The sequence below is a fragment of the Sus scrofa genome, chromosome 9 (genome assembly GCF_000003025.6).
Source record: "Sus scrofa isolate TJ Tabasco breed Duroc chromosome 9, Sscrofa11.1, whole genome shotgun sequence".
In the NCBI taxonomy this organism is placed as follows: Eukaryota; Metazoa; Chordata; class Mammalia; order Artiodactyla; family Suidae; genus Sus; species Sus scrofa.
This window is the reverse complement of record NC_010451.4, coordinates 102,688,991-102,715,329: the sequence shown is the minus strand read 5'-3', so window position 1 is coordinate 102,715,329 and position 26,339 is coordinate 102,688,991. Positions and strand designations below refer to the sequence as shown.

General features: G+C 40.0%; 1 protein-coding gene and 1 long non-coding RNA gene across 2 annotated transcripts in view; one reads left to right on the top strand and one right to left on the bottom strand.

Annotated features, from left to right (window-relative positions):
• The window catches only part of GSAP (gamma-secretase activating protein), a 90,363-nt gene extending 69,879 nt beyond the window's left edge, over nucleotides 1-20,484 (bottom strand). Inside the window, 5 exon segments of the mRNA XM_021102559.1 lie at nucleotides 6,402-6,455; nucleotides 6,759-6,828; nucleotides 10,021-10,077; nucleotides 11,383-11,459; nucleotides 20,293-20,484. Of these exon segments, the coding sequence (XP_020958218.1) occupies nucleotides 6,402-6,455; nucleotides 6,759-6,828; nucleotides 10,021-10,077; nucleotides 11,383-11,459; nucleotides 20,293-20,392 (358 nt within the window). The 5' untranslated portion in view covers nucleotides 20,393-20,484.
• Nucleotides 19,920-23,420, top strand: LOC110262246. Its single transcript, XR_002347079.1, has 2 exons — nucleotides 19,920-20,209; nucleotides 20,821-23,420. It is a non-coding gene; the product is annotated as an uncharacterized LOC110262246 (long non-coding RNA).

The window sequence follows — 26,339 nt, the reverse complement described above, 5'->3', positions numbered from 1 at the left end:
CCATTTAGCACAGGAACTTAGTCAATACCTTGTAAAAACCTATAATGACAAAGAATCTGAAAAAAATACATATTTGTATAACTCAATCACTTTGCTATATGCCAGAAACTAACACTACATTACTTTAATATACTTTAATAACATAAAAGACAAATATAGTATGAGCCCTCTTATATGAGTAATATAAAAACCAAACCACACCAAACCAAACCCCAAACCGAGCTTACAGATACAGAGAACAGACTGGTGGTTGCAGGAGGTGAGGGGGAGATGGGAGAACATTTTTGTTTTGTTTTCTTTAAACTGAATTTAAAAAAAAATTAAAGCCCAAGGGTAGACATGGCATAGGGAGGGTGAAGAGTGAAATAAAGAACCTGGTCTGGAGCACCTGCTGTGGCTCAGCGGTAATGAACCCAGCTAGTAGCCATGAGGATGCGGGTTTGATCCCTGGCCTCACTCAGTGGGTAAAGGATCCAGCATTGCCATGAGCTGTGGTGCAGATTGCATATGTGGCTCAGATCCCACATTGCTGTGGCAGTGGTATAGGCTGGCAGCTACAGCTCTGATTTGACCCGGAGCCTGGGAACTTCCACATGCCTCGGGTTCAGCGCTTAAGAAAACAAAGAACCTGGTTTTATGCAGGTGAAGGTACATGTGAAATGGTGGTGAGGTTGGAAGGGTCCAACAGAGCCTGTTTCTGGAGAAGCTCTGGTTATTAGAGCTCTGGAAACAAATCACAGCTCCAGTCTGTGATGGAGCCCGGCCAGAGGGAGTGAGCAGAGAGGGGATAGAGCAGCAGTGGAGCCCAAGACACCTGGTCACTCCTACTGCTCCTGCGGGATCTGCTGGGCCTTGTGGCAAATGTAATTCCATCTTGGAGGGTGAAAGGGCCAGCTGGGCCTGGTTTCCTACAGAAGGCCACTTTCTAAATAAAACATTAAGTCTGCCATGGCCCCAGCCAAGAAGAGAAGCACCGTTGCCAAAAAACTTTGTTGTAAAATATGTGGCCCAAGGAACCTTATCCTGCATGTCTGAGATGTTAGAGTTTGTCTCATCTGCAATGGAAAAATCTCATTGTAAGCAACACAGTGTTAATATCTTGAGGCAAACTACAATTGATAATCAAATGACTTATCAGATTATTCAAAAACAGATTAAATATGCCTTTGTGAAATATCTTTTTATTAAAGTATAGCTGATTTACTGTGTTGTGCCAATTTCTGTTGCACAGCAAAGTGACCCAGCCATACATAAAAATACGGAATGCCCCACGAATCTGAGTGTCATCCTTGCACAGGGCCGTGCTAATCTTCTCCGTATCATTCCAGTTTTAGTATATGTGCTGCTAAAGCGAGCACTGTCTTTGCTAAACATTTGTTCAAAGGACAAATCATTATAATAGATCCTATAGCACTTTCTGGTTACATAACTTCTGAAATCTTAACTGAACAAAAGACCTCGTAAGGTCTCCATAATCCGCCTGCACCTCACCCTCGTTCCCGCTGCCCTCAGTTCCCAGCACTGTGCCCCCTGTTCACTCCACTCCAGCCTCCTCGACCTGAACAGCGACTCTACCAAGTACACTCTGGCCTCAGGGCCTTTGTGCTGGCTGTTCCTTCTGTCAGAAATGAGCTTCCCCAGAGGCGCACGCTTGCTTCCTCCCTTCTTTCAGATCTCTGTTTAAACACACCTCTAATGCTATTTCCCAGGAACATCCCGCAAATAAACAAATTGCACACAAATACCTGCCTCAGACTCTACTTGGCGGGGGGTGGGAACCCAAACTAAGACAAAAAGTTACCTTAGGGACAGGATCACTTTATTTTTTTTTAAGATTTTTATTTTTTTCTATTAGAGTTGATTTACAATGTTCTGTCAATTTCTGCTGTACAGCCAAGTGACCCAGCTGCACGCATCTATGTATACATTCTTTTTCTCACACTATCCTCCATCATGTTTTATCACGAGTGACTAGATATATTTCCCTGTGCTAAACAGCAGGATCTCATTGCTTATCCACTCCAAATGCAGTAGTTTGCATCTACTAATCCCAGATTCCCAGTCCATCAGGATCACTTTAGCTATGAAGGGCTGCCATGCGTGGGGAGAGTGAAACAGGGAAGAAGGGTATGCAGTACACTGGCGCTGTCAGATTAGTGACCACCTTGGGTCTGGAGCTTCCTGGGGTGCACCTGAGAATGAGTGGCGCCTCGCCTCCCCATTGGTCACGGCTTACTCTACTGGGAATCCTTTCTAGCCATTCTTGCAGGTGATACACATGCAGGTGGTAAACATTCTCCCAAGGACTCTGGACCAAAAGCAAGAAGTAGGTAGAGCAGGTGAGGTGACATGCTGTGTGTCAAAATTACCTGTGGGCAGAGCTTGTTCTCACTGCAGTGGCTGATATGAAAGGTGAACTAAGAAGATGGAGTATGGGGTATCCAATACAAAAATTAACGCTGTTACCCACGCACCTACAGTCAACTAATCTATGACAAAGGAGGAAAGAATATACAATGGAGAAAAGACAGCCTGTTCAATAAGTGGTGCTGGGAAATCTGGACAGCCACATGTAAAAGAAAGAAATTAGAACACTTCCTAACACCATACACAAAAAATAAACCCGAAATGGATTAAAGACCTAGATATAAGACCAGATACCATAAAACTTTTAGAGGAAAACATAGGCCAAACACTCACTGACATAAACAACAGCAACATCTTCTCAGATGCACCTCTTAGAGTAATGACAATAAAAACAAATGGGACTTAATTAAACTTAAAAGTTTCTGCACAGCAAAGGAAACCCTAAACAAAATGAAAAGACAACCCACAGAATGGGAGAAAAATTTGCAAATGAATCGACTCACAAGGGATTAATCTCCAAAATATATAAACACCTCCTACAGCTCTATACCAAAAAAACAAACAACCCCATCAAAAAATGGGCAGAAGATCTAAACAGACAATTCTCCAAAGAAGACATGCAGATGGCAAAAGACACATGAAAAGATGTCCAACATCACTCATTATTAGAGAAATGCAAATCAAAATCACTATGAGATACCACTTTACACCAGCCAGAAAGGCCATCATCAAAAAGCGTACAAACAATAAGTGCTGGAGAGGGTGTGGAGAAAAAGGAGCCCTATTACACTGTTGGTGTGAATGTAAATTGCTGCAACCACTATGGAAGACAGTATGGAGATTCCTCAGAAAACTAAAAATAGAATTACCATTTGATTCAGCAATCCTACTCCTGGGCATCTATCCAGAGAAAACCATGATTCAAAAAGATCCATGTACTCCAGTGTTCATTGCAGCACTATATACAATAGCCAAGGCACGGAAACAACCCAAATGTCCATTGACAGAGGAGTGGATAAAGATGGGTACATATACCCAATGGAATATTACTCAGTCATTAAAAGAATGAAATAACGGCATTTTTAGCAACATGGATGGACCTAGAAATTATCATGCTAAGTGAAGTCAGTCAGACAATGAGACACCACCATCAAATGCTATCACTTACATGTGAAATCTTAAAAAAGGATACAATGAACTTCTTTACAGAACAGATACTGACTCACAGACTTTGAAAAACTTATGGTTTCCAAATGAGACAGGCTGGGGGGTTGAGGGATGCACTGAGGGTTTGGCATGGAAATGCTATAAAATTTGGGTTGTGATGACTGTTGTACATCTATGAATGTAATAAAATTCATTAAGTAATTTTAAAAAAGAAAACAAAAATTAACACTGTTCATTCAAATACTTTTTTAAAAAAAATGTGGTCAGATAATTTCACTAGAATTGCATCAAACTTTCAATGCTGAGTAAGATGACCTGAATAGGTAGGGTTAATGTAGCCAAATAAAACTTACGGTAAAGTTGGTCTGAACGTACATTTCATGGTATACATCATCACCACTGTTCTGTGTGACAAGCAGGCATAGGTGGCAAATATCATGTAAAGATCACAGTTTCTACTAGGTTTCCCAACATAATAAGGCATTTCTAAGGTTAAAAGGCTAAAAGGAACAAGATTCAAGAAGAACTGAGGGCAAGATAGGGGCTGGGGATTAAGAGGAACAAACTATTCTGTATGAAATAAACTACAAGGACATATTGTGCAACAGAGGGAATATAGCCAATATTTGATAATAACTATAGTATAGAACCTTTACAAATTGTGACTCACTAGGCTTGTACACCTGTAACTTATATAAAACTGCACCCCAACTATATCTCAGTTTTTAAGAACCTAAAGAAAAAAGATAATGATTTTTAATGAACCTCAAAAAACAAAAAAGAGAACTGGGAGCACAGGAGCTAATCCAAGGTTCTGCACATATGCCTCGTCTCGTGATGAGGAAGAACACGAGCTTTTCTCTTCTGGGATTAAAGGGTTTGTTAACCCAGGAGATCAGGGTCGTAGCTTGGCTCTGCCTATTCCCTTGTTTTAGGGGTCAGAACCAAGTTTTAGACCCTATGTTGCTTAAACTAGTCCCACCCCATCACTTCAGAAGTGAGCACTGGAGTTCCCGTCGTGGCGCAGTGGTTAATGAATCCGACTAGGAACCATGAGGTTGCGGGTTCGGTCCCTGCCCTTGCTCACTGGGTTAACGATCCGCCGTTGCCGTGAGCTGTGGTATAGGTTGCAGACGTGGCTCGGATCCCGCGTTGCTGTGGCTCTGGTGTAGGCCGGTGGCTACAGCTCCGATTGGACCCCTAGCCTGGGAACCTCCATATGCCGCAGGAGCGGCCCAAGAAATAGCAAAAAATAAAAAAAAGACAAAAAAAATAAAATAAAAAAAAAAGAAGTGAGCACTGCCCTTAATCCTAAGAGGAGCAAAGGATGCCGAGAGGAGGACGTGGCGAAGAAGAGGGAAGAGGGCTGCGGAGGCTCCCAGTGCAACATGGCATAGGAGGGGAGGTAAGGATGAGTCAAATAATAATGAGATTTCAGGGAAAGCCTCCTGTTTGCCAACATCTTCCATAAACATTTCTGCTCAAGTCTCTGTGACAGTCCCATCCAGATTCAGCTCTGCTTCCCTGGACACTCTAAGCCGGCTCTCTGGGAGCCCAGGACTGCCTGACAAGCCTCACGTGGAAAGTTTGTACAAAGGGTTTTTCCATCACATGCAACTGCAGGAGAATACATCTGAGTGGGAACTGTGCTAACAAAAGAAGGAGCTTAAGTGCCAAATAAGCAGAACAGATGGAAAGCACTGTAGGATAGGAATAGAAAGAGACTGAAATGAGAGCCACCTGACCAGAGGATGAACCAGGGTAAGCCACAGGCTGGGTTCAGCCACAGGGGGTTATCATTGCCTGAGGTGAGGTTTTTTTTGAATATCTGGGCCAACATTTAAAAATTGAAAGTTTACATTAAAAAGTCCATACCACTCTTGATAAATTGAAAAGCCTACCCTACTGGGCTTCCTACCTGCCTCTGGAAATGAGACACATGCCTCATGGGGCACCCTCACCCACCACCAGTCCCTGCAGCTTGCCCTCAGAGCAATGGCCATGCCTCTCTGGCCACCACTGTATCCAGCACCTTGCACTGTGCCACACCCACAGTGGGTGCTCAATATTTACTGAGTTCTAGACAGATGGATGATAAAGAATATTAAAAGAAGGTAGGGAGAGTATCCCATAAACAATCGCCTATGAAGTGGGCCTTACTAAGTGAGTAGAACTGATTTCATTTAGAATTGGTGGACTATTCATAGCGCATTATGTATTGGTCAACAGTTCACCAGATATCAGAAAAAAATGGTATTCTCCAAGGGGTACTAACCTCTTCCCAAACTTTTACACCTGTCCATTGGGTTCTAGTGTGTTTTCGATGTTTAGCCTGCAGGTGCTAATTGTCTTTTTAATACTTCTGCTATTCATTATCTTTTTATTTTTATTAAAGTACAGTTGATTTACAGTGTTGTGTCGATTTCTGCTCCAGAGCATAGTGAATACACACACACACACACACCACACACACATACACATTCTTTTTCTCATACTAACTTCCATAATGGTCTATCCCAAGAGATTTTATATAGCTCCTTGTGCTGTACAGTAAGACCTCATAGCTTTTCCACTCTAAATGTAATACTTTACATCTACCAACAAACTCCCAGTCCATCCTACTTCCTTCCTCTTCCCCCTTGGCAACCACAAGTCTGTTCTCTATATGTTAGTCACTATTACATTATTTTCTGTATTTTCTTGTTTACTTGAAAAATAATTTTTTTAAAAAATCTTTTTATGCTTGACATGACCTTTTTGCCTTTTTATTCTGAGATAAAGTTATTTGCAAAGATGCTTGAAAATTGACTTAGTAGTTCAGTAAATCTTCATCTTTCAATGACTACTAAAAATTGTCATTTCATTACCTGGTTGAAGCTCATTCCTTTTTCCTTCTTTAGCAGCTTGAACTAAACTTGCAGCTAATGGAAAAAAAAATCCATTAGCAAATGATCCATGCAGTGGCTTGTTAAAGTTTACCATTTTATACCTGAAAGGAGTGAGGGCTCAGAGGATCTGTCAATGGATGATTAAGATAAAATCAAAGCTTTGTTTTTTGGAGGTAGAACCTACAGATTCTTTATTTCAAATCTAATCTCCCAAGAGCATCTTTTCTCAGAAAATTATTGTTATAGAACAGTCAAATAGTGCAAAAATTCAACGCCTTGGAACTCAAAAAATGTAGTTTAGTTCTTGAACTGTAGCAATAAAAGAGTTCAACTTACCCAGCAAAGTCCTTTCGCTGTTGACAGAGCAACTGACAGCTTGCAGGTCTTTCTCAAATGTATAGAGATGCTATTAAAACAAAAGTATTTTTTCATTTAGAATTTCATGTTAAATAACAATTTTACGAATGCAAGTCCCATTTAGCTCTCTAGCAAGTATCACTGTGGCAAAGCATTTTATTGAAGAATCACCAATAACTGGTTTATCCATATTGAGAAGCTTCAGATGATTTTTTAAGAAATAAGTTTGCTACTGTAGGCCATGTTTGGCACTGAAATTTAACCATGAGGCAACATAGCATAGTGGTGAAGAACACAGAACTTGGAGGCAAGTTAGGCACAGGTTCAAATCTTGACTCTGCTGCTTGCTAGCTCTTTGACTTTGGACGAGCTATTCAACCTCTCTATCCTCCCATCAGTAAAAGAGGAATCAATCATAGTATTATTACCTATCTCAGGGGATCCTTAGAAGTGTCAAGTTAGATAATCCACGAGTATGTACCACAATGTCTACCATGCATAACAAGCCCTCAAATGTTAGCTATTATGATTACCGAGGCAAAAAAAAAAAAAGTTATAAACAAATGACATAAATATGACATCATTAACTATGTCTAAGAGACTGTCACAAGTGCATTTCCTGCAGGACTTATATATATTTAGAGCGTTGGCAAGGTAATCATCTATCTTTATTTTTCATTTTCTTGCTGTTTGAATGTTGCAAGATTCCATTTCCTTGCATATTAAAGAAAATGAAAATGGTCAGGCAGAACGAGGATGTGATGCTGCAGATTGAGGAACTGGAGACAAGCACAGTTATATTAGGCAAACTCCCTTAAAATCCACTCAGAGGATAAGGAAAGATCGAGTCTTAGACTTCAGGAGAGGACAGGCTAAGAAAAACAGTGACTAGTTCAAATATTAAGAAGGTAATTAGTACCTGCAAGACTAAGAAAGCACTGAGAACAAACTAGAATCCAAGGGCCAGAGGTTGATGAAAAATGTTGGGAAGTCAGAAAAAGTGACCTTGGAGTTAATAAGAAGGTTTGGTTTCCTTTGACTCTTGCTCTGAGAGATTCTTATTTATAAGTAAGAAGAGTCATGGATGTATACACTTAATTTTTAGGGCTTTATCCTTTTAATTATAAAATAACACAGGAGCAGCACCTCAGTATTTAAATCGTGCAAACGCTACCGAATAAAAAGTCTAAGTTCTCCACTTCACTCACTCAATCCCCACTCTCTTCCACAAGTACATACATGTGTAATTTGCTATGTAGCCTTCTAGATCATTCAAAACGAATTTTTAGTATATATTTATGTACATATATATGACATGGTCTTCCTGTAAGTTTAAAAACATAAATGGAATGAATTATTCTGGCAACTTGCTCTTTTCATGTAATAACATGCCTTCGAGAGCCTTCTGTGCCACTCTATAGATTTCTTAGTCCCTCAATATTTGTAAACTGTTTTTACACAAGCACAAAGTGACCCCTTCCCACTTGCCCCAACAAACTCCCAGTTTGTTGTGACAAACCTGTCACATCAACAAATGCCTTATGTGAGTGGTCTGGGGGAAAGTTAAGAAAAGGTGGCCTGTTCTGCACCTGGATCTTTGAGAAGTACTAAGAAGCAAGATCAGAAGTTCCCCTGGTGGCACTGTGGAAACAAATCCACCGAGTATCCATGAGGATACAGGTTCGATACCTGGCCTGGCTCAGTGGGTTAAGGATCCAGCGTTGCAGTGAGCTGTGGTATAGGTTGTAGACACGTCTTGGATCCTATGTTGCTGTGGCTGTGGTGTAGGCTGGCAGCCTTAGCTCCTATTCAACCCCTAGCTTGGAAACTTCCATGTGCCATGGATGTAGCCCTAAAAAGACCAAAAAAAAAAAAAAAAAAAAAAAAAAAAAAAGTGGCAAGACTGAGTTAGTATTCTTTCCATCAGCAGAAAGGGGACTCAGGAGCTAAGTTTGACTTCCATCAGATAAAGATAAAGATAAAAACACATCTGAGTTATGTCTATAAATTTTAAACCCACCACACAACTCACATTTATGTGTTTATCTTTAAATGTTTATCTTCACTCTATTGTTAGTTTCATGAGGGCACAAACCACCCCCTTTTTTGTTTTTATTTCTTAGCATCTAAGCCAGTGCTCAGTACTTGACAGATACTGAAGAATTTACTGTCTGAATATCAGACCCACACATTATAGTGCCTTCTGAAGTACCTGATACACAGCAAGCATGTCATAAATGATATTTTCTCTTCCTTCCTAGAGGAATAGATTTTTTTTTTTTTTTTTTTGTCTTTTTGCCATTTCTTGGGCAGCTCCCACGGCATATGGAGGTTCCCAGGCTAGGGGTCTAATCGGAGCTGTAGCCACCGGCCTATGCCAGAGCCACAGCAACGTGGGATCCGAGCCACTCTGCAACCTACACCACAGCTCACGGCAACGCCGGATCGTCAACCCACTGAGCAAGGGCAGGGACCGAACCCGCAACCTCATGGTTCCTAGTTGGATTCGTTAACTACTGCACCATGACGGGAACTCCAGTAATAGGTATTTCTATGGGCACGGTTCCTCTTGCCCTTGAAGGGCAATTCTGCCTCGGGTGGCTCTACATGTAAATCTGCTTTGGTATCTTTTATGGGAGCTACTTAAGAAACTGAAGACATAGTGTTTGTCTTTCAGCTTTTTCTGTGTCCAAAGGGTAGGTTGGATCCAGCAGTAGCCACAGCTGCAGCTGCTAAGGGTTTGTTCTGCCCTAAAAAGAAAAAAAAAAGAGGAGTTCCCATTGTGGCTCAGTGGTTAATGAATCCAACTAGGAACCATGAGGTTTCAGGTTCCATCCCTGCCCTGGCTTAGTGATAAGGATCCCGAGTTGCCATGAGCTGTGGTGTAGGTCGCAAATGTGACTAGGATTTGGCTTTGCTGTGGCTCTGGGGCAGGCTGGCAGCTATAGCTCGGATTCGACCCCTAGCCTAGGAACCTCCATATGCCATGGATTTGGCCCTAGAAAAGACAAAAAAAAAAAAGCAGCAAGATTTCAGCTAATGTATTAGTCCAGGAGTCCTTATACTTTTTTTTTTTTTTAAGATGATGGTAAAGGGAAAAGAGAGGAAGAAGAGAAAGAAGGCAAAGAAATAGAAACTAAATTTTTAGAAAATGAAATGAAATGAGAATTTATATCAAGAGAAAGGGAAATCTTTAAAAGCAGTAACCGATAAGTAATCCATAATTTATGGTGATTTTTACCTCATTTTGTTTGGTTTGGTAATCATACAATCCAAAGAAGACATTTCCCTTATCATCCTAAAAAGAAAAAAATAACTAGATGTTTATTAAACATCATTGTTTAGGAAATTAGGATGTTACTAGTTTTAAAAGAAACCTGTAATAATTCAACCCGTGTTAGCAATAAGCACTTGAAAGGTAGTTTGCTGCATATGTTAGAGAAGGACTGAGCCTCTCTCCGTTGGTCACAAGAATGAAAAGAAATAAGAATGTACAGCGCAGTGAATGTTATGAAATATCTCCTTTTTTTAAATAAAATAAATCTCTACATGATGTCTGACACAGTGCTATTAGGACTGAGTACGGTAAAGGAGCAAATCTTTTCATACTTCCATTTAGTTCTGTAAGAGAATATATATGATTGATGAACACTGAAAGTGGCCAAAAAAAGTCTATCATATCCCATGATATTTATAAGCAAAATTTCTTGAATCATACAATTCTCAAATGCAGCATGCTTATAGATACAACTTTAAATAACTTTAAGCAAAAAAAAAAAAAAAAAAAAAAAGGTAATATAACGATTCAAAGCAAACTCACCATGGAAGTCACTTTTTCATGTTTCACTATTGCAATAAAGTTATCAGCAGGTCTACATTTTCTTTTCTTAGAGCAATTAACATTGAAAACACTGTTAAACAGGAGTTCCCGTTATGGTGCAGAGGAAACGAATCTGACTGGTAACTGTGAGGTTTCAGGTTTGATCCCCAGCCTCACTCAGTGGGTTAAGGATCTGGTGTTGCCATGAGCTGTTCTGTAGGTCGAAGATCCAGGTTGGAACCCACATTGCTATGGTGGTGGTGTAAGCTGGAGGTTAGAGCTCAAATTCGACCCCTGGCCTGGGAACCTCCATATGCCACAGGTGTAGCCCTAAAAAGCAAAAAAACAAAAGAAAGCACTATTAATAATAATGCCTCTGAATGTCATAAATCTGAACAGATGATGTAGAGTAATCACATTTAATATTTCTCAAAGATAAAAATTTAACATACTAACTAGCTTTAAACATCTCTTATTTGGCATTTTTCCTTAGAAAATGAAACTGTTCATTTATTCAACTGTTCATTTATACTGTGTCAGACATCATGTAGAGATTTATTTTATTTTAAAAAAGGAGATATTTCATAACACTGAATTTTAATTACCCTATTCAATCTCACAAAATAAAATCATATGTTACAGATTAAATGCCAACAAGTCTTATTCATTACCTCTCAACAAGATACAGCATAAAACTCTTAAAAAAGAATACAAATGGTTAAAATAGTAAATTTTATGTAATGTATACTTTACCATAATTTTTAAAAAAGAATATAGGCATACCTTATAGGTATAAATAACATTTCCATTTCTTTCAATATTTAGTATGCGTAAGCTCTCATAATTGTTTTCTAAAATATCTGAAACAATAAGACAATAATAGCAAGTTAGTACTTAGCAGGAGATGCTTAAAAACATACCTAACAAATATAATATTAATGAAAAGTCAAATATGAAAGAACACTGATGATTCCATCACAGAGTTTAAAAACAGGCAAAGCTAATCTATTTTATTAGAGATCACAATAATAATAAACTTCAGGGAAGAGGAAAGGAGTAATGATTAGGAAGCGTCTCAAGGGAGCCTTGAATCGAAACTCTCATATACTAATGAAAGTATAAATTGGAAAATAACTGGCAGGATCTACTGACGTTGAATACATATGGCTTAGCAATTACCCCTGTACATATATCTCAAGAGACGTATATACATATTTTGGCAAATGACACATATGATGTCTATAGTGCTCCAGTTCATAAGAGCCAAAACTGGAAACCCGAAATACCCATCAAGCAAAGAATGAATAAACTGCGGTGTATCCAGACAATGGAATGCTGTACCTCAGCAAAAATGAATTAACTTGCTACAACATACACCATAAAAGCAAGAGCAGCCCAGATCCTCTCCCCTCCTAAAAACGGTACAAATGGTACAATTTCATTTATACACAGGTTTTGAAAACAGGCATAAAGAATCTCTGGTGCTGGATGAGTGATTGCTGGGCAGGAGCATGAAGGGGACCTTGGGGTTCTACTGTCCTCCTTCCCACTCTGAGTGATGGTTCTTCCACGGCCGTGTTTCCCTTTGCGAAAATTAACTGAGCTGTGCACTTATGATCTCTGTACTTTTCTGTATGAAAGCCATATTTTGATGAAGGATATAAAGATTTTCTTTACACAAGACATTTAACTTGTGAGTTAACTGACCATCACATTTATTCTAAAATTTTAGGACATCCCTCCCCATTCTACAGTTAAAGGATTCAGACACTAGAAGAAACAGCATTGATAATTATCATCATTAATTGGGGAGAAATGTGTATTTCCCCAATTTCTGCAAAATTAAAATGCTTAAACTTGACTCATTTCCCCACATAAGAAGAGTGTTTTTAGATGTTAAAATATTATGTTGAATATGAATTCCAATATTCAGGCATTACATATGCAAAATATCCTATAAATCAGAGCAAATTTCAGCTTGTACTCTTGATTAACAAGGACAAAACAAGATCCAAAGTCAGGATAACTGGTGACCTCTACTCCTGCACTGGAGCTGGCCCTGGGAAACATTTAGAGAGACAATGAGCAGGTTTCATTGAGAATTTACGAATCATCCTGAGATCCCTCTACGCAACTTCCCACAGGAAGAAGCTGCCTGGATCTACCTAGAGCAGAGCAAAGAGGGGGGAAGTGTGGTTGATATATAGGTATAAACTCTTCTCAATGTGTATTGAGGTGTCAGACACACTTCTCACTGATTTAAAAAAATAAGAATAATCACTCGTTCTCTTAGGATAATAGATTTGATTAGCTTATTGCTAAAGATCACTTCATAATTCACAGTGTAAGGTATTGCAGGCCCACTGTACTGGTAGAAAAACTGAGCTTCAGTGAAGTTAGGGTACTTGGCCAATATTATACTGAAAAAATGGCAAAGACTAATTTCAAAATTCGAGAAAAGTTAAACAGAATGAACTACGTTTCCTATATCACACCTACAAGGGGAAAATGGATAATTACTGAAAAATCTTTTTATGGTAGATTTTGCAGACATCTAGAGAGAATTTCAGTGAGTTTCTTTTCATCTCACACATGACTCAAAACTTCTGGAATGCAAATGTGTCAATATTTTGAGAAGTATTTTTTTTCTTTCAAGATTATAAAGCTGTTGGGAGAGACCTTCTCAAAAGTGCACTTAAAAGGTTTCAACTAAGATAAGAAATTCCTTTAGAAGAATCTTACTAAGAAAATCTAGTTTCCTTGCAAAAGCATATCTATTTTCAAATCACTGAAATTTATTACGAAAAAAATTTCTCCATCAAGTGCAGACTATAACAAATGATGTACTCCTATTCCAATAAATCAGTGGTTCTCAATGCTGGTTGTGCAGAATCCTCAGGGGGATGGCCAAGCCCCACCTCAAATATTCTGATTTTATTGAGCTGGTAAGGGGCCTATTCTCCAGTGTGTGTATGTGTGTGTGTGTTTAAGTTCCCCATGTTATTCTAATGTGCAGCCAGGGCTGAGAACCATAAAACTACCTATTCATAAGGTACATTAAACAACATTACATAGCATGACTAGGACCAGCTTATAATACAGCCATGGTAGACAGAGTTGAAAGAAATAATAAAAATAATGGCTTCCTAAGTCTGCTAGGGAGTAATAACTGCTGTCTTAAATATTCCTACAGTTAAGTATGTGGTTCTCATCTCAACATTTGTATTAGACAAATTTGGCAATGTTGGAAATCCAGAGACCAGAGTCTCACCACACACTATAAACCCAGCAACCTTACCTCCCTGGATCAGTTGCTCATGTTTTAGACACACCCTAGGAAAAGAATTATTCAGTAACCTCTTTGCTTATTCATTGTGACTCTTCTCCCACTAGTTGATCACTGGAAAGTCCAGAGGAGGAAGTTTAGCAATTTCAAATGAGGAAATGTGGTTTAATTTTACAGTTCAGTGAAATCAGAGTTCATCAAGAAAAAATGTAGCATTTTGATAGATACTTGCCTAAGTAAACCTAGTTAAAAAAAAAAAAATGGAGAGTACCTAGACATTAAAGGTGTTGGCAAGTCACAACTCACATAAAGTTAAAGTTGGTTGGCCAGATATTTCTCTCCACTTCAATCTATTCTTTGCCAACTATGAGTGATTTAAAAGAAGATGTTTGCCAAATATGTACACTTGGTTTCCAACTGCTATCAGGTTAAAATCAAATAAAAGTATTTCTTGTCTTCCCAATGACTATGGCAGGGGAAGTCTCACAGCCTTATACAAAAATTTGAACTCGTTCCTAATACACAGATGAAAGAATACTAAAATGTGATTATACCTATGATATTTCTATTCTATAAATAATTCACATAAATCCTCCTGCTCAACATGACCAGATATTACAATTCTAAACTTATGGAGTAAATGTTCTTATGTGATTTATATTTCATATTCTAAATAAAATGAGAAAAATCAAGGGTGGGGGATTAGCTAAAGAGCAATAAAGAGAGAAGAGAATTAGAAAAGGAGACTAGGAAAGTTGGGGAAAGAAAACTGAAGAGGAAGGATGGTGGCAAGAGAAGCTTGAAAAAAATAAACAAAAACAATGGGACTAAGCCAATCCTCCGGCCCCCAAATCTGTCCAGGGGTATCTAGGAGGCAACAAAAAAAATGATCCTCTTGTGTCAGTCATTTGGTTAAAATACATCACTTCCCTGGAAAAGACGGAGAATTACAATATTTGAAAGATTAATCAATCTAGAATATCAAAATCCAAGACTAATCAAAGTAGGCAAAGAGATATGGGCAAGAAAGCCTACATTCTTTCTGGTCTTACATATACGTAACATTTAAGCCTTAGAAAATTTAGATACCATAGATTTTTTCTTAGTTTCCTTTTTTTTTTTTTTTTCTTTTTGTCTTTTTAAGGCCACACCTGAAGCATATGAAAGTTCCCAGGCCAGGGGTCAAATCTGAGCTGTAGGCACCAGCCTAAGCCACAGCCACAGCAACGTGTCTGTGACCTACACTACAGCTGCCAGATCCTTAACCCACTGAGAGAGGCCAGGGATCAAACCCACATCTTCATGGTTCCTAGTTGGGTTAGTTACTGCTGAGCCAAACAGGATCTCCTCTTAGTTTCTTGAAAATACAATACATTTCTAGAGGGGAGTAAGCATTGGCTACAAGAATTAATACATAAAATCTATTATATTGCTTCATACCAGTAGTAGTTAGAACATAAAATGTTTTATAAAATATGCCATTTATCAGAGCAACAAAAAATAAAAACAATCCAGGAATAAATCTAGCAAAAAAATGTGTAGAACCTTCATGGAAAAAAATCTAAGACTTATTATGAGCCATAAAGGGGCTCTAAATAAATAAGTAGCTATATTTTGTTCATGGTTGGGAAGATTTCATATTGTAAAGTTGCTGGTTCTCCCCAAGCTGATCTATAGATTCAATGCAACTCAAATAAAAAATCCAACAGACTTTTTGGTGAAATCTAACAGTCTGATTCCAAAATATGTATGAACGAGCAAAGAGCACAGAGTAGCCAAGATGATCCTGAAGATGACTAGGGTGAGGAAACTTACCAGTTATCAAGAAAACATAAAAATAATTACTAAGATATCTTTGCCTTACATTGACCAAAGGAACACACTTAAAAGCCCAGATTACTTCAATTTATATTAATGTTTCAACATTCTTATGGAAGCACATCAGTAAATACACGGACATTACTTTTTAAAGCTTAAAAGCCCAGAAACAAACACCCCACACATAAGGAAACTTGATGTGTGAAGGAAGTGGTTTTGTTGTCAGTGAGAAAAGATAGGGTTATTTGGTTAGTGACACTAGAATAAATAGCTATTAATACAGAAAAACAATACAACTTTCAAAAGAGTATTTTAACACCTGTAAGTTATAAATAATAACAAAACACCATGTAACCAACCACCACTCCGCTTAAAAAAGCAAATACCAGAGTTCCCTTCATGGCTCAGCCGTTAACAAACCCGACTAGGATCCATGAGGGTAAGGGTTCCATCCTCATGGGATCCAGCAGATCAGGCTTGGGGTTGGGGATCCCACATTGCTGTGGCTGTGGTGTAGGCCAGCAGCTATAGTTCCCATTCGACCCCTAGCCTGGGATCTTCCTTATTCCACAGACGCAATCCTCAAATTAAAAAAAAAAAAAAAAAAGCAAATTCCAAGACTATTTTTGAAGGCTACTGTGTCCCCCATCTGATTCTTACATCATATTACATGCAAAAATAAATTCCAGATGGTTCAAAAGCAAAATGCAAAGCTTTAAAGCTTTTAGAAGTTAATATAAAAATGTCTTCATGACTTCTAAATTTCTTTAAAATATCCAAAAAGCACAAACCATAAAGGAAAAGACTTGTGAATTAGACTGCATTAAAATAAAGAACTCTTGTTAATCAAAAGTAATCACAAACTTAAAAAGCAAACAATTTGGGGGAAGATATTTGCAACATATATGATGAACAAAGGGCTAGACTACATAAAGAATGCATAATAATCAATATTAAAAAAGTAGAAAAATAGACAAAAGGATGAACTCTCATCTCACAGAAGGTGAAAGTCAAAGGGCCAATAAGTATACAGAGATTTCAACCTCAGACCAAAATAAAATAACATTTACATGTGCCAGTTTGACAAGAAATTAACAATCTGGAAAACTCAAGGGACTGTGAATATGCAGAGTGCCCCAAACATTTCTATTCCACACATGGGGGAGTTAATAAGTACCAACACTTTGGAAAACAATTTGGTGGTAGCCAGCAAAAGGGAATATGTGTATAGCCTGTGACTCGGAAACCGCACTGTTAGACATCCATCCTACAGAAACTTGTGCATGTGTGCACCAGGAGACTTGTACCAGGTTAGTAAGAGCACTGATGTAATAGCAAGCCCCCAAAAACTCCCAGATGACACCAGTGGGAAAAGATAAGTTAGGTTCCCTAGGAAAAACCCGAGACAGTTCAGTATACAGGATATTTACTAGGGAGTGCCTATTAAAGTAGGATTAACACCTGAGCAGGAAGAAGGAAGCAGGACCAGGCTGGGGAAGAAGTCAAGCAGCAATGCAAGCCCAGTGGCCTCAGGTGACCTTGGGGTCCTCTATCGGGAAGCTCTAGAACTGAAATGAATTGTCAAAGTTGTCCCATATTGAGTCAAGATGCCCAGGTCTTTATATGCCACCTCAATCCTTCATTAGAGGTGACATACTCAAATGAACACGAAGTTGGGTGAGGCAGCCCTCAGCCGAGGTCATTCCTGAAGGGGCTGATGGCTGAGGACTATCTGCCATCCACACTCACAGCACCTGGGATGAACCCCTCCTTAAAAAGAAGATCTTAGCATTGCATCACCATGTCCACCATATTGCTGTATATTCGCGCAGCAGTCAACATGGATAAATCTTACAATATTGAGGGGAAAGAGCAAAAGAATGCACCTACTGTTCTTTCATTTACTTAAGGTTCACAAATAAGCAGAATGAACTATTTTGCTGAGGGTGATAAACATGTGGGTTAAAACCACAAATAAGATAAAAAATGTTAAAAAGTAAAAGTTTAAATGGTTGTAGGTAACAACCTACATATGAGAGATAGATAAATAGTATCAAAGAGGGAGCCAGGAGAGCCTACAAAAATCTTGATGTTACCCTATTTTTAAGGTGGGCACATGGTTTTGCTTTTTTTTATTATTTATAGCTTACATGTGTTAAACTATGCTTTCGTATAATTGTTTTAAACTGTATAATTTAATTTATACAAAATACAAAAATATTCTTTTGTATAATTCTTAATTTAATTAAAGAACAAACATTTTCTTCATTTCTTTCAGAAGAAATAAATTTCCCAAAGTTCAACCCAGAACTAGGAACAGATGCAGTAACCAAATCTGGTCTCCTTACATCTTAACTGCTTGCTGACTAAAATGCTGTCCTATAGGCACTGAATTTCTCCTAGCTGACTTAGCTCAGCTCTCTGGCTATTTTGCCAGAAATATCTCATACATCAGAAGTATTATTTAATACCACTAAGAAATCTTCAATTGTATTTATTGATGTAAAAATATTAAGGCTTCAAATTTAGAGAGTGAGTGTGCAGAGAGGAGATTTTACAATGGTATAATTACACATAACTTACATTTGAAAAGCCAAGACTTTGAAAAGAAAATAATTTGTGCAAATGTGTGGAGTAACAGCTGTGCTAGAAATAAAATAGAATCTCAGATTCCCCTGCCAGTGCTACAAATTATAGCAGAAGAATTAACTTGTGGAGGGTTTTTTTGAGCTACCACTCACTGGTGATTATCAGAAGTAGCAATTTCTTTTAGCATAACAGGGCTAGCATCTTTCCAAGGTGCTCTGCAAGAGCAAAATACTACCAATATCAGAAAAAGCTGGCATTTCTAGTGAGTTTACTTTCTGAAGACCCAACAGTATCTGGTATTTAGTGGAATGTCAACCCACAAGTTTATATTTCTTTACAGATGAGTGAAAGACACAAGGAAGCCAAAACCTAACTAGCTCATACACAGCGTTTTGATCACAACACACGTTACTGAAACACAAGACTGTGGCATTTCACACTTCATCTAACTTCTCATTTTCAGAAACCTGCCACTTAGCTATCTAAGATGGAGGTCCAGAGAAAGGACCACTTTGTGATGGAAAGCAGACTGAGAGCTCCTTGGTGTGTTTTCAAAAGTTAAACCTTCAAAAATTCTTTAGATGCTCAGGAGACTTTTAAAAATTTCCTCCCAAAGTGAAGTTTTACTAATAATGACACTAGTCATTAGTCAAACTCACTAGTCAAACTCAAGCCTTGAGCTAGACAAACACAACTCCTTATTTGGGACCAATAACCAAAATGCCAAGACAAGGAACCATACAAATATCCTGCTAAAGCCATAGGATAATGTGAAGATAAACAGTAGGGATAGAAAACTTTCACCAGGGTTAAGGGGAAAGGAGTTGTAGACATGGATATTTTGATAGCCCTCCCCAAAAATGCCCTCCAGCAGTCTACAGTGTTTAAGGAAAACCAAAGAGACAAACTGAATTGGCTAGCTCCTATGCACAACTGGGATCCAGGGTATCAGTGCTTTGAACCTGAACTTAAGCCCTGAAGATGAAACACTTATTTACAGGAAACTTCCCTTCTTAAAAAAACAACCTGGGAAATCACAGAATTCCCCTTCTTTAAAGTTTTGATTGATCAATGCTGAGAAGACTCAAAAGTCACTTTTCACTCCATCAAAATTAAAAAATTTCTAAAACCAAAGCCCAACTGTCCAGAATGCATTCCAATCCATCCTGAAGAAACTGGGCATCACTTGGTGTCTTGCCCCTTGCTGGCCTGCACAGGTGGTCTCTGGAATGGTGGTGATGGGCCTGAGGCTTTGGAAAAGAGCAGGCTCTCAGTTCACTGCTCACAGACTGAAATCGGTCCCCTACCCTCTGACACTTCACCTCTGAAGTGGCATGTCCCCTAAATTATGGACACTGTTCACACAGAAACACGTCTCACAAAAGTGAGGGCAAACTGTGCAACTATTAAGTACTCATATGGTGATTTTCTTGGTGGCCGTGATTCATCTTCTCTTTCTCCTGACTCGAGAGCTCCAGGAGCCCCCAGTCTTGGTAGAGCCCTCACCAGGGTGATAAATCTTTTCAGGCAGGTTAGATGTGAATGAAGCAGCGAGAACCACCCTCCCAACTCCCCGCAGCCTGGGGCTGGAGGAGCGGAGTCTGGGCAGCAGCTCCTCCACGCCTTGCCCTGATGCTAAAGGTACCACTAGTGTCCCCAGGCTTTCTGCTGAAGATGATTTACTATGGGCAACCAGTAAGCCCATAGCTGGAGGGCTCGCAAGAAGAAGCAGTGCAGCTCGGCCGAGATCCTCCCCGGGGGCTGCCCTCCAATCTTCACCCCGGTGGCCGGGTGACAGTGGCAAAGCCCAGATTCAAAGAGGGAAGCTCGCGCCTTCGGCACCAACCTTGGTAGGGGGCACAGGCTGCCGCCGTCCGGCCGGCGACCACCACCCTGGCCCAGCCCGGAACCCTCTAGGTACGAACGACTCCGAGTCCCCAGCCTTGACCGCCTCCTCCTGCCACCACCCCCCACCCCGCCCAGACGCGCGCCTCCGGCACCTGGGCCGCCGCCTCCGGGCGCAGCGGCCGCTGACGCCGCCCGCAGCCACGGTAGCACGTCCTTCCTGAGATCGAAGTCGGCGACAAGACGGAGAGCCATCGCCCGGACGCTGCCTCGGGGCGACTCTGGGGCCCCGCGCCTCGGACATTCCCGGCCCTCCGCGCGCCACCGCGTCCGCCCCTCCTTCCTCTCCCCCGCCCGCCGCTTTCGGTTCCGTCGCGTCGGGGCGGGAGAAGCCCCGGCACCGCCGCCTCCCGGCCCGGCCCGCGCCGCACACCCGAACCACGGGCTGCCCTCGCCGAGCTGGGAGGGAGGGAGACTGCGGCGCGGGGACCAGGGCCACCGAGGCCCGGAACCTTCGCTTGTACTCCCAGGGCGGAGGACCCAGAGGGCCCGAGGATTTGTTTTTTAAGAGACGTGGAGAAGTCGCTAGACCGATGGTTTCCAAGCTATGCTGCACGTTACATGTGGGCGCTAAGCGTTTTGGGACTTGCTTTGAGTTTTTTTTTTTTTTTTTTAATCCCCAGGTGATTCCACTGTGCAGCAAAGTGGCTAGACGGAGGTATTACTAGCTGATTCACCTGAGAAAGTTCAAGTTCACTGCCACCGGGGATTGAAGCAGGCGGCCGCTTGGCCCTATTCGACCCGATTTCAGGGTGAGGGTGTTTTATTAGTGGTATTTAGGTGGTAAGTAGCAGCGAGGAGTGTGTGAACAAGATTCTGAGAGACATACGGAGACGCTGGAAAGGGTCAACCAGCTCAACACAAACAGGGCCTCTGCCTGTTTACACGGTTCCCTACACTGGCTTCAAGGAGGCTGCATTAAAGATTCAGGGAGGGCAGGAGTTCCCGTCGTGGCTCAGTGGTTAACGAATCCGACTAGGAACCATGAGGTTGCGGGTTCAGTCCCTGGCCTTGCTCAGGGGTTAAGGATCCGGCGTTGCAGTGGGCTGTGGTGTAGGTCGGCGGCTACAGCTCCGATTAGACACCTAGCCTGGGAATCTCCAGGAAGAGGACCTGAAAATGACAAAAAAAAAAAAAAATTAAGGGAGGGCAGACCTGTGTTTGCCAAAGGAGTGTGCGGGAGAGAGGGAGACTGACCGGGAGTTTGGAGTTGGTGGATGCAGACTGTTATGATTAGAATGGATGGTTGATGGGGTCCTACTGTACACCCCAGGGAACTGTGTCTGGTCTCTTAAGCTACAACATGATGAAAAAAGAAAAAAAAAAAAAAAAAGAATGCGAATGTGTATGTATGGGTGGCTGGGTCACTTTGCCATACAACAGAAATTGAAGGAACATTGTAAATCACCCATAATTAAAAAAAACAAAAACTTTTAAGTTAAAAAGGCGGGGAGGGGGGAATTCCCTCTGTGCTTAGTCTTTTAAAAGTGCTCTACTTCCAGGTGGACCTGTCATTTTGGGCATCCTCTCATCCCTATCCCTAAAAATAAGCCCACTGTTTTCTTTATCTTGCCACTCAGGTTTCTTTTCATTCCCAAGTGCACACCATCAGAATTGCTTGCCCACCTCTGATGCAGATCTAGTCCATGGTGAACATCAAAACCAGGTTATTACTCTCCCTGAAATAAAGCTGTCTTCATGTCCCCATGTGGCAGACCTTGAGCAGCAGCTGACCACCACAGGATAAAGTCTCTATACTTTACCTGACCCTTCTGGCCTTTTTGCCTAGACCTTTAGCTGCAGGTTGGCCTGATTCCAAAACCCCTGTAACGCCACCTTCCTCCCTCTTAAAAAAAAAAAAAAAAAAAAATCGCCAAACTGTTCCCATCTGGATCCACAAAGCCTTCGCACTGCTTCAGCCCACAGCAACCTTCCCTAACCCGGAACTCCTAGAGAGGTGTTGCTAGTACACCTCATTTGACAGTCAAATACTGTACCAAGACAGGAATTGAATCTTGACCCTTTGCACACACCCCTGCACCAGCTAACAGAGCATCTACAAGGGGCGGGATTGTTATTGAAGAATGAGTCAATTCAGAAATAGACTAAGGAACACTTTGTCACAAGTTTCTCAAAGTTAGGGTCTGAAAACTACATGAATTGCAATCATGTGAGAAGCGGTTTTACAATGCAGACTCCTGGGCTCAGGTCTAGATCTGGGCTAGGCACAGAAGTGTGCTTTTTAGCCAGAGCCTCTGGTGATTTTTAGGCTCCATAAGGTTTGAAACACTTCTCCAAATAAAGGTAAAAGAAACTCTTGAATTTGCCCTAGGGATATGTTTCTCCAACTGAGGTGGTGGATGATTTCAGGCCATTTTCCACTACTTACCATCAGATATGTAGGAAAATCACCCCACCTGCAAAGTGTATGAAGCTTTAATAGAAATGCTTAATGGCACTGCTAATATTGCTAGTGCATAACAGGGAGGCCACTGAGGTCCTGGGGAGTTACTGCAATGAATGTTTCATAGCAAATGGAGCGTGTTGCCTTTTTCATACAGAAACATGTTACTTGCCTATTTAAAAAATTCAGTAAGTTTCTGTTGGTTTTTTCACAGTTAACCTCTATTTTTGGCAAGCAAGACTGATTTTATAATCCTCATCAAGCAGTGATTATGTAAAATTTCACTTCCAAGTAAATTTAAATAAAAAAGAACATAGAGTATGTGAGAAATAGTAAGACACCAGAAAGATGTGGCCAAAAGCATGAAGGAAGTATATGAATGGCTGAGCTTTGGAGATAATTTGCTAAGGAAAAAAACTAGTGACTCGTTTAAAATTTGTGAAAGCTTAATAGGAAAAGAATACTGATGTATTATCCTTCAACTCTAGAGAAAGCAGAACTGGAGACTGTCCTGTCTTCTTTAGTTAAAAAGCTGCTTCATTGATGGATGTGTTAACTTGACTATGGTAATCATTTCACAATGTATATTTATATCAAGTTATGCATTATACACTTTAAATATATACCTCAAAAAATGAAAAAAGAAAAGAAAGCTGCCTCAGATTTGTTAAGCCCTGGAACTGGCTTTTGGATAGAGTAGAAATAGTTCTGCTTCTTGAAGAATTTAAAAATTAACTGTGGCAATGAGGTGTCAAAAAAAAAAAAAAAAAGAATTAACCATCATCTTTCTTAAAATCCAGAGCAGAGCATAGACTTGGAGACTTAAACCTTGGCCATGGAGACTTAAAGAACTGTATTTTACAGATGAGGACACTGGGGCTCAAACAGGTGAAAGGTGTGTCTGGTCTAAAGTAACAAAGCTTATATGTGCAATTTAAAAAAATGATACAAATGAACTTACATACAAAACAGTAACAGACCCACAGACACAGAAAACAAACTGATTGTTATGAGATGGGAAAGTGGGGAGGAATATATTAGGAGTTTGGGATTAATATATACACATTACCATATATAAAATAGAAAACCAACGAGGACCTACTGTATAACTCAGGGAACTATACTCAATCTTTTGTAATAACCTGTAAGGGTAAAGCATCTGAAAAAGTATGTGTGTGTGTATATATATATTATACAGTATATAGTGTGTGTCTATATATATATATATATATAATATCTGAATCACTTTGCTATAATCTAACACAATATTGTAAATCAATTATACTTCAAATTTTAAGAATGTGGCAAAGCTAGTTAACCATAAACTTGGGAGCTCCTGAAAGTGGGAAACTATACAACTTGACTTTGAAGGAGTTAGAAAATGGCCTATTTAACAAATTTAATCCAAAATTCTAAAACTGCAAGGAATCTAATGAAAAGACTGAAGATGCTAGGTTTGAAATTGGCATTCAATAGAGCAATAAATGTGCTAAAGAACATTTTTACTAATAAAGTCATGTATGTTGAAATTAAGTAGAACTGCGTCAACAACAAAAAAATCAAACCTTCCATTTTGGAGTCTAATCCTTTGAAAGCACAGCTGAGAATTTTTTCATTAAAATTCATAGAGGTAACAGAAAATCCATGAGAATCTAAATAGTACATATGTTTCCTCTGAACTTCCTAGGAAATAATAATTTGAGTTCTGTAACTAGGATGATAAAGCACTTAAAATGAGGTGGCTTCTTATGTAGATATTGAGAATGCTGCTTCCCTAGAGTAATCTATTTTTAGCAGAAGTATTTAATGTTTTTAAGTAAATATTTAATGTGGTCATCATCATGACATGCCCCCTCCCCATCCATTTGCCCCAAGTCATGTAGTAACAGTTCCTCTTGCCACTGACTGATTTGGGAATAGGCATGTCCATCATTTGGGACTAGATTCACCAGAAGTTAATGAAAACCCAAATTAACAGTGACTTAAGCACACAAGCTTTTATTTTCTCACCTATCTGGAGGTGGGCAGCCCAATGCTTATAAGGGCAGGTCTCCGAAATCATTAGGGACACAGGCTTCTTCCAGCTTTTTGATCCACTGGCTCTTTGGGTATATCCTTGTCCTCATGGTCTAAGATGACTGCAAAAGCTTCAACCATTGTTTTCTGCGTTCCAGAAATCAGAACAGGAGAGATAAAAGAGGATGCCGCCCCCCTTTTAAGGATACTTCCTTCAAGATCTGTGTAACATCTTCACTTATATTTAATTGACTATAAGTTAGTTGTATGGTCAAATAGAGATGCAAGGGAAGCAAGGAAATATAATCTTTTACCTGGCTAGTCACATGCCCAGATAAATATCAGGTTTATATTGCTAAAGAAAGTAGGGAGAATGGATATTCAGAAGCAACTGGAGATCTCTTTGACGGCAAGAAATTCTGTACAATGGATTGGAAGGAAACCTCTGCTACAGTATTTCTGGGAAAGATTTCTTTATTCCTAAAAAAGGAGACATGGGAAAAGAAGGTCCTGCTCAGTCTTTATATATTTCAAGGCCTAGATATGATTCCTGGAGCTCCACCAGGCCTGCTCCTAGTCTGAAGAGGGAATCAACAGATGGAACTGGGCAAAGCTCAAAGGACTGCAGACAAAGAGGGGCCTTGGCCTGTTCACTCCTGATGTCAGCCCTACCTCTGGCCTTTTTGATATTAGAGATAAAACATTTCCCTATTGTTTAAACAAGACCGAGTCAGACTTTTATTTTACTTGAGGCCAAGGCTCTCCATTTTAAGGGACTATCATTTCAAAATTGTAGTAACTTCCATCAGAGTGCTGTGATCAGAACAGGTTTTCAACACTTTCTATATTTTTGTATTGTTCTTATTAATACAAAATGAAACAAGGTAAAGGGAGTAGGCTTGGTGGGAAAAGCCTAGATAACCTAAAAGTTCCAAAGCCATGATAACTTAAGAACCTCTAGGTCAGATTACATTGACACTTGTCCTAAAGAAGACTTTATAATTACATGAGCCACTAAGTTTCCTTTACCATGTAAGCCATTTTGGATTGGATTCTCAGTTATTTCTGCTAAAAGCACCACAAGTCAGGGATTCTCAAACTTTAATGAGCATACAAATCACCTGAGGGTCTTGTTAAACTGCAGATTCTGATTCAGCAGGCTGGGGTCTACATTTTAACAAGCTCCTAGTGATGCTGGTGGTCCATAGCTGACACTTTGAACAGCAAAATTCTGCCACCTAATGCAAAGGTCCTTCCACCTGTGTACTGCTACTTTCACCACTGAGAGGGCCAGATGAGGATAGGCTTGGATGGGCTAGCTGCAGAGAGAGATACCCCAGAACTGAGGGTCTAGGTCCAGAGGGAAGTCTAGAATGGGGGTGAGTACTGATTGCATCAAGTTAGAACCAGACGGTTCTCGCAGCAGACCACAGAAAATCAGAAACTAAAGGGAGGAGATTTTAGGAAAAGGAAAAGGACCTCTAGAAAGCAGAGCCTGGCCAAAGATTAAAATTCTAACACTTTATAGAAGAGAGGCAAACGCAGGCAAGAACAGAGGTGAAGCAAGGTGGTGAATCAGAATCTGCGTTGTTAATTAACAAGACCCCCAAACAAACCCTGTGCATGTTAAAGTTGGAGGACCACGGTTCTAGCGACCATATGCTTTAAATAAGAGTTTTCTTTCTTTCTGTTTGTGACTGAGTTATTGAGTTCCAAGCCTGT